This window comes from Neoarius graeffei, chromosome 10 (genome assembly GCF_027579695.1).
Source record: "Neoarius graeffei isolate fNeoGra1 chromosome 10, fNeoGra1.pri, whole genome shotgun sequence".
NCBI classification, from domain to species: domain Eukaryota; kingdom Metazoa; phylum Chordata; class Actinopteri; order Siluriformes; family Ariidae; genus Neoarius; species Neoarius graeffei.
Window position 1 is genome coordinate 65470728 of NC_083578.1, and position 17200 is coordinate 65487927.

The following is a 17200-nucleotide window of genomic DNA, read 5'->3' on the forward strand; positions in this document are numbered from 1 at the left end:
CCTGCATGCCTTTGGACTGTGGGGGAAACCGGAGCACCCGGAGGAAGGGGAGAACATGCAAGCGCCACACAGAAAAGCCCTCGTCGGCTGCTGGGCCCAAACCCAGAACCTTCTTGCTGTGAGGCGACAGCGCCAACCAGTGACGGACTGGGATAAAAAAACGGCCCTGGCATTTTGCACCTACAAGCGGCCCCATAGACCGTGGAACGCATTTGAACCAAAAAAAAAGGGGGGGGGGTGTCATAATCGCAAGAGAGTGTCACGGTCACAGGCAGGCCTATGTTGAAATTAGGTCTGACAACGCCACCACACACGAAGCATTTATACATTAAGCATTTATGGACACGTGCAATGCCATACATTATGCTCAGATTAACCCATCAATCGTGACTTTAGTCCACAACCACAACACTTACATTTGCAATGCTGCCTCCTGCAGCATCGGTCTCCATCTCGGTTGCACCGGCTAATACACAGTCAGACCCACCACGAGCTTGTTGTGTGTTGGTTGCCACTACCAGTTCCATGCATTCATTATCCACCATCATCACCATGTCTTGTTCATCCTCTTTTTGCTCATTTTGTTCATCCTCCTTTTGCTCATTTTGTTCTTGCTCATCATATCCCTCCTCGCCAGTGTCGCCAACATCAATGCTAGCGCTGCTAGTTGAGGTTGCAGTAGATGAAAAACACATCCAGTTTCGCACATTTTTCGCCCCCCGACAGCAGCGTTCTCTTCAATTTTTCCCTCTTTTTCTCCGCTCCCCCCTTGTGTCGTTTAGTGCCTCCTCGATTCATTTTACTAAACTATGGTAAGTATCCAACCTCTACCGTCCGTTTATCTCCTCTTCTACTGTGACCAACATCAACTTGACCACTACCACAACCCTGAAGTAGGCTACAGAATGTTGAATCTTCAACGTTCTATTTCTGTCAGTTTGGCGGTAGGCTAAATGAAATTCCCACAAGGCAGTGCTTTACTTCAGTTGTCGCAAACAAATACAAAATACAGATATATTTGTTTTATTTTAAACTGTGCACATTTTTTACATTATAGGAAGAAATTTCCCAGCAAAATAAAATAGGCTAATGTAAAACCTGAAACACATCATCATGGTGCCACCGTCACTGTAATATATGGAGTTGTAAGTGGTATAAATAGCGAACATATCTTGCTTGATATGTCAATAGGGTGGAATTTTTAAGACGACGAAGGCACGTAGTGACTGAGTAGCTGAGGGTGGGCCGAGGCAATGCGGTTGCGGGGCCGCGATGGGCATTGTCGGGGCCGCGGCCCCTCTGGCATGTGCCCACATGCCAGACTGCTCAGTCCGTCACTGGCACTAACCACTACACCACTGTGCCGCCCCATTTCTATACCTAAAAAGATAAAAACAAAAAATATTAAACATAAAATTTTGACCTGTTTCCACTCGTTGTTAAAATTTGAGGTCAATTGAACGAGAATTGGCAAAGTTATTAGATTTTGAAATGATATCAATTTTTTCGAAACACCCTCTATACATATATATATGGTTTCCCAAACTGTTGGTGATTTTGTTGAGTTAAAAGCAAAGAGTAGCTGAACTGCACTAAAAGACTAACATATGAAAACACATTTTCACATTGTCGAGAGACACACCTCTTATGCGGCAAGTGTACCTGTGGAGTGGCAAGTAGAAATATACACATTTGCAATGAATTAATTAATGTTCGGTAAAGCCTCCCTTAAACGTCTTACAAGGTTAGAGACACTTGTAGCGGGCTCTTGGGCTACTCCTTCATGCAGAATGTTTCAAGCTCCTTTATATTATTAAGTCTGTGCATGTGGAAATCCCTCATCAGTTCAGACCACAGTAGCATTCAAATATGGAGAATAAAATGGGCATTACATGCCATATTGCATTTTTTTTTTTATTACTGCAATCATTTTTGTGTTGATATGGATGTATGTCTGAGGTCACTGTATTGCTGAAAGATATAGATATGTCTGAGTTGTAGCCTCCGAACTTGATCCTCCTTTTGGGTGATATTCTGGCTGCAACATCTCATCTCATCTCATCTCATTATCTCTAGCCGCTTTATCCTTCTACAGGGTCGCAGGCAAGCTGGAGCCTATCCCAGCTGACTACGGGCGAAAGGCGGGGTACACCCTGGACAAGTCGCCAGGTCATCACAGGGCTGACACATAGACACAGACAACCATTCACACTCACATTCACACCTACGGTCAATTTAGAGTCACCAGTTAACCTAACCTGCATGTCTTTGGACTGTGGGGGAAACCGGAGCACCCGGAGGAAACCCACGCGGACACGGGGAGAACATGCAAACTCCACACAGAAGGGCCCTCGCCGGCCCCGGGGCTCGAACCCAGGACCTTCTTGCTGTGAGGCGACAGCGCTAACCACTACACCACCGTGCCGCCCTGGCTGCAACATATTTAAAATAAATACAGTTGGAACTGTGTTTTATTCTGTTTATAATGTTGCCATAATAGTTGTTGAGAGAAAATACTCTTATTAAAAGTCTTTAGAGATAGAGTAAATATCTCATGGTGTGTAATGATTAGTTTGTACAGTTACTTATGCCCATTCTGTTGAAGAGTGCCAATAATTCTGCCTGTGTGTTTTCACTGCAGTCTAGTACATCATTCAATCGTGACGTGGTTAAAGCAGGGACGGGACGACGCTTCCTTGGAGGCCTCCTTGATGACACGTCCTACTGCTACACTCTGGAGGTTTCCTTCTACAGCTTTCTGACTGCAGGCAGCACCACGCCTATCCCATACACAGAGGACAGCTGTATCCTTCCATGTGTGTCTGTCTTACAGTCTGTTTCTATTCTGTCTCTCCCAAATCCTCCTCAGGTAAAACCTGTTGTTTGACGTACGGATGGAAAAATGAACTAAGACAGAGGTGTAGGACAGGCCTATCTTTCTACCAGTGTCTGAGCCTTACAGAGAGGACAATTTGAGTAGAATAATCCCTGATCAAGTTTTATGTTCCTATAGATGCACATAACCTCTTTATAGTTTCATGGAGATGCAGGTATTATTCGGCTCAGTGGCTCAGTGAGTCTTGCGTGGCTCAGTTTAAGAGTTTGGGTTGGGAGGCAGATTATTTCCCTTGGAATTTAGCGAGGGAGCTCAGACCAACTTGCTTCACTGTTTTGTGGACTGATTTGGTGCAGTCAAGCCAATAATCAAAGCACCTATACTATATCCCACTGTATCTGCTGACTGCTGCAAACAAAATCCGATCTCTACCCAAGAGCTCTGCTGCATATGTAGCCATTGAGTACTTTAAGCACAATGCATTTTTGTGCTCCTGAGGATCACATCTATGACAAAAGGACCTCATTTCCTGGAATTGATGCAGGATGAAGCTTTGTAGACAAAAGCCAATGGCCGTGTCACTGTCTCCCTTTCTGAAATTATCTGTCTTCTGTGTGCAAGGCAACGTAACACATGGCTGCAAAGCTCAATAATGAAAGCCCAGGTGATAATGTCAGTCTACTGAAATTCCTTTCCTAGCCCCTGTGTTTCTCATGAACAACACTCATTGATTTCTTAATTATTCTTGGGGTCATTATGATGGAACAAAGCTTTGTTTGAATTGTGTGGCTGCAAGGCATACAAGCTCACTGGACCATACTGATGCTCCTTCCATGCACTGCAAAAAATAATATCTTAGCAAGTGAAAATATCTTGAAAATAGTTGAAACGATCTAGCATTTCCTATTAGAAGAATACAAGATACCAATTCTGAGATTATTAAACCTAGTTCTAGATCGCAACCAACTTATTCTAAGATATCTTATCAAGTAAAAATATCTGTCCATGCAGAAAGATAAGTAAGTAATTTGCTCCTCAAATTCAGTTTTCAATTTTTTTTCAGTGTGGGTCCGCTTAACCCCTTCAATGCCCTTGGACGAGTCATGTATGTCACGAAATCTTTTACCGCTGTGCCTTATGACGGAAGAACGTTTTAGGCATTGACTGTAATTCATATGTGCCACTGTGAAGTAAAAGTAATGTGCCATGTAAGGTACATAAAAGGAGGTGTTTATGACGAGTAGCGTACGTCATAAGGCACAGCGGTAAAAGATTTCATGACGTACGTGACTCGTCCAAGGGCATTGAAGGGGTTAATGTGATGGGGACTGATAGTGATGCGTGTATTAGACTATAAATGTGAAAACACTTGTTGCTCTAAAAAAAATACTTGTCAATCACAGACTCTGTACAATCCATGGAAATATTATTAATACTGTTCTTTTGTTCCTGACCCTGGAATGGTCAGTAGCCTTGCCACCTTATAGTGTCAAGGTCACTGGTTCAATCTTGAGCTCTGGTTTCATGTCTGTGTGGAGTTTTGTGTATTTTTCCCTCTGTACCTGTGTCGGTTCCTCCAGGTTCTGGTTTCCTCACAAATAGTAGGAGGATTAATTATTTTAAGGTGTGAATGGGTGTGTGTATGATACCCTGTGATGGACTGGGAGCCCATCTAGGGTGTATCCCTGCCTTGGATTGTTCCCAGGAGAGACTCAAGCTCCAGCATGGCCTTGAGCAGGATGAAGCAGTTACTAAATATGAAAGACTGAATGTTCATGACCTTTCAGTGCACATGGGAATGGAATCTATTTACAAGATTATATAATTTGCTGAACCTTTTGGCATATTGGTGTTGTTATGAAATTGTGTGTAGACTTATTGTGTAGCTATATTACAAGGTGAAACCTATTGTATAAGGAGGACTTGAGTTCAGAGACTTAAAAGCATTTTAGTATAAATTCAGGAAAGATGTGTGTAACCTAAGTGCCCTCTAGTGCTGAGAAAAGGCTACGCTGTATATATGTATTGGTGTGTATGTCTCTCTGTCTCTGCTTCATGTCTAAAAATGTCTCTCGCCTGTATCACTCTGTCACGCGCCCATCTGCCAGCATTCTCCCATTTGCTGGCTGCTCTTGCAATTCTTTCTTTATTTATCTGCTGTTCATATCAGAAGGGGCCGTAAAGCGTCTGACTGATGCTGTAACTTTTCCCCTTTCTTACAATTTTCTCCCTGCTGCCTGTCCACTGCTCCACTGAACTGTCAACTCCAAGGCCTAGTTGGCTAGCATTCAGTAATAAGAAACCCATCCATGTAGAATTACTCAAAAGCATTGTAGATTATTTTGCCCGTGACAGGGAGCGGATGCCTGAGGAAAAAAGAGGCAATTTACAGAGAACTGGAACGAGTCATAACTTATCCTCTGATGCCCTTCTCCTTGAAACTGATCCTGACTTTGCTTCCCAGTGGAAAGAGCGTGGGTAGATTGAAAGGGGCTCTCATGTTAGTGTTCGCAGATTATGCTGTGTCCACAAACACACACAGAACGCTAGCCACCTAACCGCACGTCTTTTTAACAGTGATTATACCATAGGGCTGGCGTGGCATGAATAAGGGGTATCCTCTGCTGAAGGTTGCACACAAGCTGAACCAATGACACAAGGAACCCAGTGTGTGTGTGTGTGTGTGTGTGTGCGTGCGTGCGTGCGTGCGCAGGTGTATGTGTGTAAATGGGTTGTACTGCAGGCCCAATTAGACAGAGGGCAGTTGGCATGGTATGTAGTGCAAAGATTGGGGTCACTGAGGTCAACGGAATCTGACGTGTCATTTCTTATGGGCTGGCGAGCAGGTCTGTGGAGCGTGCAAATCACCAACAAAAACCTTTTACAAGAGGGACTGCAAAGTGGAAAAACGAGGGAGGGGGCGACAGTGACACCAGTGTAACTATCTGTACTGGAATGAACTTTCACTTCACAGCTTCAAACATGCTTACACATGCACATATACATACTTACTGTTCTGTCTCATGGTTCAGATGGAACATAAGAACATGGAGAAACAGTGTGGACTATTTCAGCACCTTTTGTCTTTCATACTGTGAAATTAATGTTGCATTTTTCACACTAGCACTGAGAATTTTTATGCTTGTCAAATGTCCCTTATGCATCATAGGCTTACTAATGTTCCTTCTGGCAAGGAAGGCTCTCCAAGTGTTGAGATGGGTGCTTATGGGTCCTCTTGGGCCCACAACGATGATAACGAACAGAGACCGTATGATTGGAATGACCTTTTGGAGTGATGAGGCCTGATTAATGAAATCTTTGGAGCAGCCATGGCTGTAATTATAAAGATCAATTTAATGGCACATTCTTTCCATAAGACCTGTGTATTGTAAGAAAAGCTCTTGCTGTCTGGAATGGACACAATTTCCTGTCATATTCCACATGCCTCCCACCAAACAACAGCTTAATTGGTCACAGATAATACCTTGGAAGCTTCAAAGCATCGTGCTTTTTCAGAGTTGGACTGTTGTAAAACTTATTTTGAAAAGGTGGGTGGCAAACTGTGATGCCAGACCATCATTAGTGCTTCAGAGACAGGTGATAGCTGCGAGAATCTGGGAGCTCATTCAAGACTCAGCTGGACACTTTATGCAGAGAGTTTCCTCTGCAACTTTTTTAATACCTTGCCTTTTTTGTTGCGAAGTTTCCTCCTATAGAAACAACTCTCTGTATCGTGTCTTAGAGTTTTGTAATGGACACACGGTTTCATCACCAGAGGCAGGCTAAATTAAAGGTTAGCCTTAAAATCAGAGTTAGCATTAAGGGGGTTAAAGCAGAACTGCATGAATGGCTGAGAGTTATGCACACATTACTGAGAACATTTTCCAGAAAAGCCTATTTAAAAGTTCCTATTCAGAATGGGCTCTGTTGCCCTTTATGGTCTGACAAGTTAATAGGTTCTTTCCTTCGTCCTGTCACTGTGGAGGGAGAGGAGGTTCACTGCTTTACCGATCATGCCATTTTCTACTGTCTTGTAGGCTGCAGATGGCTACTGAGAGAGCTGTTATCTCTAGCCTTCGGAAATAAGTGTCCCGCTCAAGCAAGCACCGATCAGCCACGTCAAATGGCTAGCTCCGGAGTCACCTTGCTTAAATGTTGCACTGCTGTCCTGAGGACAGGTCGTACTTAGAAATTGATAAAGGCCGGACAGAGTGTGGAATCAGACAGCTTGGTGGTTCCTGCTGGTTTCCACATCAATCATAGCTTTTGGAGAAGACGGTCTGGCTGCTCCACATGCTGACAGCTGTCTGCAAGCTAAAGGATCACTCTGACAACGACACCTGACTGACACATTGTAAAGATCACTCACACCTGGCAAACACCAGAGTTTTAATACAGAATGCAAGACATGCTTGTTCATGACACTGCAGTTGTGTGCAGTCCACGTTTTAAGGTCAAATCTTCTACTTGTTGTTGTCAAAGATGGTTAGTTTAAAGTACATTGTCCTATAGGAGTTAACTTCTAAAAACTTCTAATGGCCTTTATGGTCCATAAAGAACCGATGGGTTTCTTTCTCATTTCTCTCTCTGTTTCTCTTCCTTCACTCTCTCTCCCTCTGGCTTTCAAGTGGATTTTTTGTGTGAAAGGGTCATCAGATACGCCAGCGTTCTGCCCTTTGAGAACTTTATGGCATGAAATGGACATGATTGTGTACGGTCTGTGTGTTGTGGTCTGCAGCCAATCACGCCACAGCAGCTTCACTGTCAGATCGGATGCTATACACCAGAATGCTCATCTCAGGCGCTTAGTGCAACCTCTGCAGCCCTGTGGCCATCTCATCTCTATTAACACTACAACATGCCACTCTCTGGAGCTAAAATAGGAGTGTCCGTTTGTATGAACGTACTGTAGGTTCCAGTCAATGTGTACGTGAACAGACAAATTCTAAAGTCACATCTAGCCAATGAAATTTGTTATGAAATGCAAATACAAACATCCAGATGAATACCTCTGGTGCTGAAGAGCACTCATTTGTCCTGCATTAGAGAGGCACATCAGGCTGTGAATAGGAGCTGCAGGGGGACAATGCTGGCTCCTTTGTGTCCTCCTGTTTGCTGTTTTAATTAGCATTGTTAATTGGCTGTTTGTGACACCCTAGTGACAAGCCTGTCACTCTGCTGTATTGATGGTGCTGATTGCCTTAATTTGTCTGCTTGTTAGCCAACGGTCGGTTAAAGACCATGGTGTCTTGTTCCTTGTCATTGGGGCATCATTGTCCGTCTGTCTGTATGGTGGGTCAGTGCGGATAAACAACTTGGTAAACAAATCATTTGCCAACCAAGTCTCCCTCACGTCTCATCAGCTCCATTGAAGGTGCGTCCTTGAGTTTCAACAAAGATGCCAAATCGATTTAGGAAGAGTGTGTACATAATATTAAGAACAGCTAATGCGTCAATGACATCAGGGGTTTTACTACTATTCTGCACACTTCTCCCTTTTATCATTGAACAGCCATCCCGTCAAAAGAACTCGCAGCTGAAGTTTAATTATTTTACAGTATATTGTGCCGTTTTCAAAACAAGGCAGTTTTAATTTGTATTCATGTAACATAGAAACAAAACTGAGGTATTTTTAACTGTATAAATGAATGACTAAAGACATTCTCCCCTTTGTGTATCTCTCCAGATAACTACTATGAATAGAGGCCCACGGTCACAATGCAGATCTTTATCCTTTTGTTATCAACACATGCTACCTTTTGTCATCCATCATATCTTTCCCTCCCTGTCACAAACAAGATCTTTGCCCTTCTCTGGCCTGTTTGTTAAAGGTGATTCCCAGGGCTACTCGATGACGCACAAGCCTCCTCTCTACTGTGTGCTTTTTTAGACCCATGCCAAGAAACCTAACCATCCTGTTCTGTGATTATGCAACACCTCTCACCTCATGTCCTGCTGGGACAGTGAATATTTTGGAAACTTCCACAGCTTCGTGACTTCTCAACCGCTCCTGCCCCATCAGCGTGGCCCAGGTTGCCATTGGCTCACTTCCAGCAGTCAATCCAAGCTCAGGAGGGTCTTGCTTGCAGCTGTGATGCTGATGAAGTCTTCTCATCTTCCTCATTGGGCCGTCCATCACCCGAGTCCTGGTACGGATGTGCATGATGTGACATCACAAGCTGAGAGGCCATCTGCACACGGCAGGCTCCTGGGCTATTTCTGTCGGCGCTGAGAGCGGGCATGCACACACAAACACAGATTGCTGGAGTTTCTGTTGATCAAGGGGAAACACAAAACTTTTTCTGAGGTCACAACAAAAAATGCCAAGGATAATGGAGATTTTGGGAAGGCGTTGGCATAGGCTTTTGATACTGTTGCCAGGCAGTATAACACGAAAGTTATAGCCGTGTGTTTTTTATATATATATATATATATATATATATATATATATATATATATATATATATATATATATATATTCTCCAGATTCCAGACCATGTGATGTCATGGCCTCCTTTTTTCTTGGCACCCAAAAATAGCACTTGTTGTTTTTGGAGGGCTGCAGAGGTTGCAGTCCTGGACAGATGGGCTATGAAGACAAGCACTGGAGTCCTGGAGAGAGTTCCCATCATCCCACTGGATGAAGGATGGAGCCCAGAATGATGCCACACATTGCAGTGGCTGTCTGGGCTACAGCGAGCACGGGGAAGATGAAGAAAATGCCATCCTTCAAAGCCAAAATGGTGTAGATCAATGACAGATGCCAAGCTCTCTCTCTGGTAATCAAGGAGATGAGCAACCTTGTTTTCCACCTTTTTTTTATTTAGCTGATAAATTGTCATATTATGTTTGGAAATGGAGATGATCATGAATAATACAGTGGTGGCATAGTAAATCAGAGAGGAATGTAATATCATTTAATCTTCACTGTTCTATTTTGCAGAGGAGGTTGTGAAAGATTATGTGTGCATATTCCACATGCAGTGGTGTGTGCAGATTTTTAAACATGGGGTGGGAAACCGTGGGCAATAGCACCACATAATTATGTATGGAACAAGACTGCATTTGCAAAATATTTGTTACTTGGTATAAAACAAATGGCTACATAATGAACCCTATGCAAAGCAAAGACTATTTTCACATTTACAATTGGGTAATGAGACAAGATTTTAGCTGTATATGTTCGACCGGACACAGGGCTTTTACTGCTTGCAGAAATCAAATAAAGGGGAAACAGTTTAAAGGACATTTTACCTTTTTTTCTTTTTTCTTTCAGAGGTTTTGTATCAGTCAGATACCTTTGGCAGTCTGGCATGTTATATCTGGACATCAGCAAGCATCTGACATCCAAAGGTCAAAAAAAAATATATATATATATATATAATATCTGTCCCAATTTATCATCTTCGACCTTTCTCAGAGGAGTGTAAGATTAAACACAACACACAGGATTGCTATACATTTTAAAGAAATGATCTGTATATCTTTTCAGTCTACTTTTCATCCCAGTTATTTCTTCATTGGCACATAGTATTTTGTTACACACATCACTGTAGCCATTTGAAACCCAACTTGACTTTCAAAACAGTAAATAATAGAAATAATTTTTAAGCAGGTATCAATGGTCTTTCCACCATGTGAACCTATTAGATACAAAGAAGACATGATATTCTATTCACATCTACTCTACATTATAAAGAGCTTTACCTGTTTGCCATGATGTCACATCATTGCCCATGAGAGAAAGATAGAGATTTTCTGCTGTTTTATCTCATACCAGTTTTCTCTGCTTGCCTCTTAGCATCAATAAATTGGCATCCGTGCAGCCGCATCATAAAGACTCCTAACATTATGGTGTAGTGCTTTGGGTAATAGATGTGTTCTGTAATGTGGACATGGTGGAGGCGGAATATAGGAAGTCTTGCAGAGTAGTTGTAGCAGTTGTATGAATTTAAATAAAGCCCTAGCTGTGAATAACTGCATTTTTTTCCCCTCATGGCTAACAGAAACATGTTTGATTTACGCTCACTAGCAGCCAAGCGCTGCCTGAGCTGCTCTGGCTCTTTACTCTGTGCATTGCTCTGCTGGGTATTAGCCAGCTATTTATTTTTATTCTGGAAGGGTGAAAATTGGGCTTTTGTTTATATATTTATTTTTTATTTCAATTAATGGCAGCACGTCAGAGCAGAGATTTATAGGCAGCAGAGGAAGTCTGCATCATAAGATTGGCAGGGCCTCGGAGGCAAAGCAATAGATTTGTGTAGTCTTTCAACATACAAAGAATTGAGCCTAAGGAGATTTCACTCTTAAATGTCAGAGCTAAACAGATTTTCTTCACTGCATGACAATGGCAACATTTAAGATTGCAGCCAATGTCTGAGCACTGTAAATTAATGTAAGCTTTTTTTGTCTTCAGAAAAATATGGTGAATATATGATACATGCTGAGCTACTATTCTCAGTGTTATTCTGCCTGTGATGACATTAATGTAACCACTTTGCAAAAGTTGAGTACCTTAACAGGCATCCAGATATGAAACTGGGTAAAAATGTGGCCCGGACTTTTCTGGATTATTATAAACTAAACAATCTGATTGATGAGAATAAATTAACAAGTCAATTTAGCAGGTTTGTTCTTTCTATGATGTGCATTTCTGATATGCTACCAGTTTTACTGATTGTTTTGTTTGAGGAGACACATACTCAGTGATTCTATTAGGAACCATCAGGAAATTGTTTTAAAGCCCCTGCCACCTTATTTTCATAATGAGCATTTTGTCTGTATCCTCTGTGTTATCTACGGATTCTGTGGTGAATTTACCAAGTTCGGTGGGACTATGAGTGGTACAGGCTACAGATCTACCAAATTACCAATCACAATTAGCAACTCTACTTTTACCCCACAACATAATGAATGTGACTCCTTTCCTGCTCACTTGGCCTCTTTGTGCCTGAACGAGAGCAAAACTGCATCTAGTTTGAATTTTTTTAAATCATTATACAGTATTTTTGTGTAGTGCTTTATAGTAATTGTAAGAGTAGTCCTACCTCATCTTTTTTAAATGGAAAAAGATGAATTAGCAGTGCCTACACTGTGATAATCATGACTCTATCAAGTACTTTCAAAAGGTAAGCTGTATTTTGAGCTAATTAACCCATTTATCCATTAACCCAAGTTAATCAGAGCTTGCAGAGCTTTACCGGCAAAAAAATCACAGTTCCAAATGGTTAATACACCACTTACTGCTGTCTTATAGTAGACAGTTAAATGAGATGAGGGTAAAGCTCATTTTAGTCTATTTTATTAAACCAGATGTGATATGCATGCTGTTTCTGCTCATTGCAGCACCATGCTCTGCTAATCAATGCAACATTTTAAACGACATTTGTTCATTGGGCTGACATTTTTATCCAAAGCAATTTACAGTTGTGAGAGGAACTAAGGGTTAAAGCCCTGGCACAAGGACCAAACTATGACAGCTTGATAGGAGTGGGATTTGAACCCACAGCCTTCAAATAAATAAATAAATACTTACTATTGATTGATTGAACCTGCAGTTGGATTGTCCCATGTTGTCATGTTGCAATGGGTTTTTAACTAATGCTAACTAACTTTGACTCACAGATTAAGCATACTACCCTTTGTTAACTTATTCAAGAGAATACTGACAAGAGATTTACAGTTCTCTCTTCAAATGACTGAAAAACGATGGGAATTTTTTGGGAAAATTCTGTATTTTTTTCATATTTTGCATGTGAATTATTGCATTCATAAATTAACAACATTTCACATTAATTATGAATGATAATCATAATAATCATGTGGGAAGCCATGGCCTAATGGTTCAAGGAGCAGCTTTGGGACCAAAGGGTCACTGGTTCAATTCCCTAGACTAGCACTTATGGCTGAAGCGCCCTTGATCAAGGTACCTAACCCCAACTGCTCCCCAGGCTGCTCTAGGTACGTTGCACGTTGCTCTGAATAAGAGCGTCTGCTAAATGCCTGTAATGTAATAATCACAAAAGCCCATCTGGCCCTCAAGTAGTATTAATAAACAAATTACTCTTTGATTAGAGATTTTTTAGGCAAAAATGCAGCTTAAAGACTCTCAAATTGAAGTTACATTTATTAATAACTAAAAACAAATTTTATGTTGGAAATATTGTCACATTGTTCATTGAAAACCCATCATTTTGTTTCTTTTGTCAGTCTGGGTGCTGCGGCTGCTGGTCATCAGGGGAGTAACACTCGAAAAGGAAAAAATCAACATTGGGACAAAAATGAAAGAAGATTCCAAGGAGTCAGAGACTAGTGAAGTAAAATGTCATGGAAGTTCCCAATCATGATTACTCATTGCTTCCCTGACACTGAAGAAAGGGGATTTAATTTACAATCAGTTTCAGGGCTGCACAATAACTCACCTGTTATCATCAATGTTCTGAAATCTCTACACAGTGCTCTGGTATTGACTGTTGTAACTTCAACTATTTGTTTTCAGTGGTTTCTGCTTGCCTTTTTTTGAAAACACCAACAGCATGGTTGTCTTTTCAATGAAACTCAGTTGTACTTATCGCTCTAAAGTGCTTGCATGTATTATATTACCATATGTGTTTGAGTTTATGCATACAGACATTAGGAATGTGATTACTGTATATGAGAACTGTATTCAATCCACACTTGTTTTTTTTTAAATTTGCAATTTATTACTGTGATTTTATTCAGTTTTCAGATTTTATTCAAATCTCAATTACAAAAAGGATTACTTTCAATATTCATTATGAATCAGTGTATTAACACACTGCCTACTATCATTCACTGTATTATTACATAGCATTGGCACTGGAACAGACAAGGCCACAGATCTGGAGAAAGCTGTCCACAGTTTCTGCCTCAATGATCACAAAAGAATTCAATATTTTGCAAAATAGTGCAAAAATAGGCAAAGCCAACCACCGTGTTCTGTCACGCAGGAGGCTCTCCACTGTTCTGTGTTGAAAAACCATTAAAATGATTCACGACTGAGTTCACCTAAACAAAGACTATTCCGCTGCATGAGGTTTGACATTTTCATGAGGACATTTTGTTATGGGGAAATATATATATATATATATATATATATATATATATATATATATATATATATATATATATATATATATGTGTGTGTGTATGATTTGAAATGTTTCAGAGAGCAGTCACCGTATTTATGCTTTTGTTTAAATAAAGATTTTGAACATGACAGCAAAATTCAATTTATTTCAGGTATTGTTGATCTGAGTAAAAAGATACATATCTTATGAAGTGATAAAATTATATAGTGTTAAATACAATGGGAATATTGTCTCCTGTAGTCTCTCTTTCCCACTCCTATTCTCTCAGACACAGGCGGAGGGAGGATGGCTCACGTTAGCAGTCAACAGTGTCATGAAGAGCAGCGTGTATTTTTCAGACCAGTCATTTGGAATAAGTGAGGCAATCAGTCAGAACTAGCATAAACAAATGACTTGCATTTTACATGGTAGACGAGAAGATGGAGAGAGCTAATGCAAATGAGAAAACACATCCATCTACAAATTCTTGCACACACACACACACACACACACACACACATTACACAGAGCATCTCACCTCCCCACTGTGCTGTCATTTTTTACCTGTGTTTCAAACCATTACTCCCTTTTCCTTGCATCAGTAAACCAGGCACATCATGGCCTAATTGTCCTTATGCAGCTGTGAAATGATAATATTTTCCTTCTTTCTACATTGCCATGTTCTATTTTTAAACACAAGATCCTTGGCCTTGTGAACTCTTCATCAGATTTGGGGAGCTGAAGCCTCACCGCATTCTAGAGACAACACAATATATCAACACAAAACCCATCTGGTTTTGGACATTCAAGTTCATAGTCACAACTACACACACATAGTGTAGAATAAAATGGCCACACTGACCCATGACACACTCTGCGTATGTAAAACAACGTCTTCTCCATGCCAGAAGTCATATATTCTACAGAGTACTGTACTACTGAGTAATTTCCCATCATAGTAGGTAGATCTGCAATATATCCAGTACAACACTTCATGCCTATTTCTACATACTTCTGTAATGTCTGATTAATCCTGTCTCAGGTTTCAGCTTGCTATCTCACTGTATAGGAAGAAGGTCTACAGTTGATATACAATTATAAAAAGACAGAATTTGTAATTTTCTTTCATTATTGTTTAGACATGATACAGTGGGGCAAAAAAGTATTTAGTCAGCCACCAATTGTGCAAGTTCTCCCACTTAAAAAGATGAGCGAGGCCTGTAATTTTCATCATAGGTACACTTCAACTATGAGAGACAGAATGGGGGGAAAGAATCCAGGAAATCACATTGTAGGATTTTTAATGAATTAATTGGTAAATTCCTCGGTAAAATAAGTATTTGGTCACCTACAAACAAGATTTCTGGCTCTCACAGACCTGTAACTTCTTCTTTAAGAGACTCCTCTGTCCTCCACTCGTTACCTGTATTAATGGCACCTGTTTGAACTCGTTATCAGTATAAAAGACACCTGTCCACAACCTCAAACAGTCACACTCCAACCTCCACTATGGCCAAGACCAAAGAGCTGTCAAAGGACACCAGAAACACAATTGTAGACCTGCACCAGGCTGGGAAGACTGAATCTGCAATAGGTAAGCAGCTTGGTGTGAAGAAATCAACTGTGGGAGCAATTATTAGAAAATGGAAGACATACAAGACCACTGATAATCTCCCTCGATCTGGGGCTCCACGCAAGATCTCACCCCGTGGGGTCAAAATGATCACAAGAACGCTGAGCAAAAATCCCAGAACCACACGGGGGGACCTAGTGAATGACCTGCAGAGAGCTGGGACCAAAGTAACAAAGGCTACCATCAGTAACACACTACGCCGCCAGGGACTCAAATCCTGCAGTGCCAGACGTGTCCCCCTGCTTAAGCCAGTACATGTCCAGGCCCGTCTGAAGTTTGCTAGAGAGCATTTGGATGATCCAGAAGAGGATTGGGAGAATGTCATATGGTCAGATGAAACCAAAATAGAACTTTTTGGTTAAAAACTCAACTTGTCGTGTTTGGAGGAGAAAGAATGCCGAGTTGCATCCAAAGAGCACCATACCTACTGTGAAGCATGGGGGTGGAAACATCATGCTTTGGGGCTGTTTTTCTGCAAAGGGACCAGGACGACTGATCCGTGTAAAGGAAAGAATGAATGGGGCCATGTATCATAAGATTTTGAGTGAAAACCTCCTTCCATCAGCAAGGGCATTGAAGATGAAACGTGGCTGGGTCTTTCAGCATGACAATGATCCCAAACATACCGCCCGGGCAATGAAGGAGTGGCTTCGTAAGAAGCATTTCAAGGTCCTGGAGTGGCCTAGCCAGTCTCCAGATCTCAACCCCATAGAAAATCTTTGGAGGGAGTTGAAAGTCCGTGTTGTCCAGCGACAGCCCCAAAACATCAATGCTCTAGAGGAGATCTGCATGGAGGAATGGGCCAAAATACCAGCAACAGTGTGTGAAGACTTACAGAAAATGTTTGACCTCTGTCATTGCCAACAAAGGGTATATAACAAAGTATTGAGATGAACTTTTTTTATTGACCAAATACTTATTTTCCACCATAATTTGCAAATAAATTCTTTAAAAATCAGACAATGTGATTTTCTGGGGGTTTTTTTCTTCTCATTTTGTCTCTCATAGTTGAGGTATACCTATGATGAAAATTACAGGCCTCTCTCATCTTTTTAAGTTGGAGAACTTGCACAATTGGTGACTGACTAAATACTTTTTTGCCCCACTGTATTTGGAAGTTGGGATGAGGCCCAGTTCCCTTTTGGACACAGTGTGGACACTATAAGGGGTAGAAAGACAATTTCAAATGCTTGGTGCATATTCCGGTGGTGTAGTGGTTAGTGCTGTCGCCTCACAGCAAGAAGGTCCAGGTTCGCGCCCCATGGCCGGCAAGGGCCTTTCTGTGTGGAGTTTGCATGTTCTCCCCGTGTCCGTGTGGGTTTCCTCCGGGTGCTCCGGTTTCCCCCACAGTCCAAAGACATGCAGGTTAGGTTAACTGGTGACTCTAAATTGACCGTAGGTGTGAATGTGAGTGTGAATGGTTGTCTGTGTCTATGTGTCGGCCCTGTGATGACCTGGCGACTTGTCCAGGGTGTACCCCGCCTTTCGCCCGTAGTCAGCTGGGATAGGCTCCAGCTTGCCTGCGACCCTGTAGAACAGGATAAAGCGGCTACAGATAATGAGATGGTGCATATTCAGTTGTTTAAAGTCCAAGACAGATCTTCCAAATTAAAAGAAATTATCTGAAAGTAAAGGCACATC

General features: G+C 41.5%; 1 protein-coding gene across 1 annotated transcript in view; it reads left to right on the forward strand.

The window, feature by feature from the left end:
- agbl4 (AGBL carboxypeptidase 4) overlaps positions 1–13345 on the forward strand; it is a 690290-nt gene extending 676945 nt beyond the window's left edge. Inside the window, exons 11-13 of the mRNA XM_060932734.1 lie at positions 2642–2804; positions 11367–11463; positions 13046–13345. Coding sequence (XP_060788717.1) covers positions 2642–2804; positions 11367–11463; positions 13046–13148 — 363 coding nt within the window. The 3' untranslated portion in view covers positions 13149–13345. The remainder of the gene's footprint in view (positions 1–2641; positions 2805–11366; positions 11464–13045) is intronic.
- The last annotated feature ends 3855 nt before the right edge of the window (positions 13346–17200 follow it).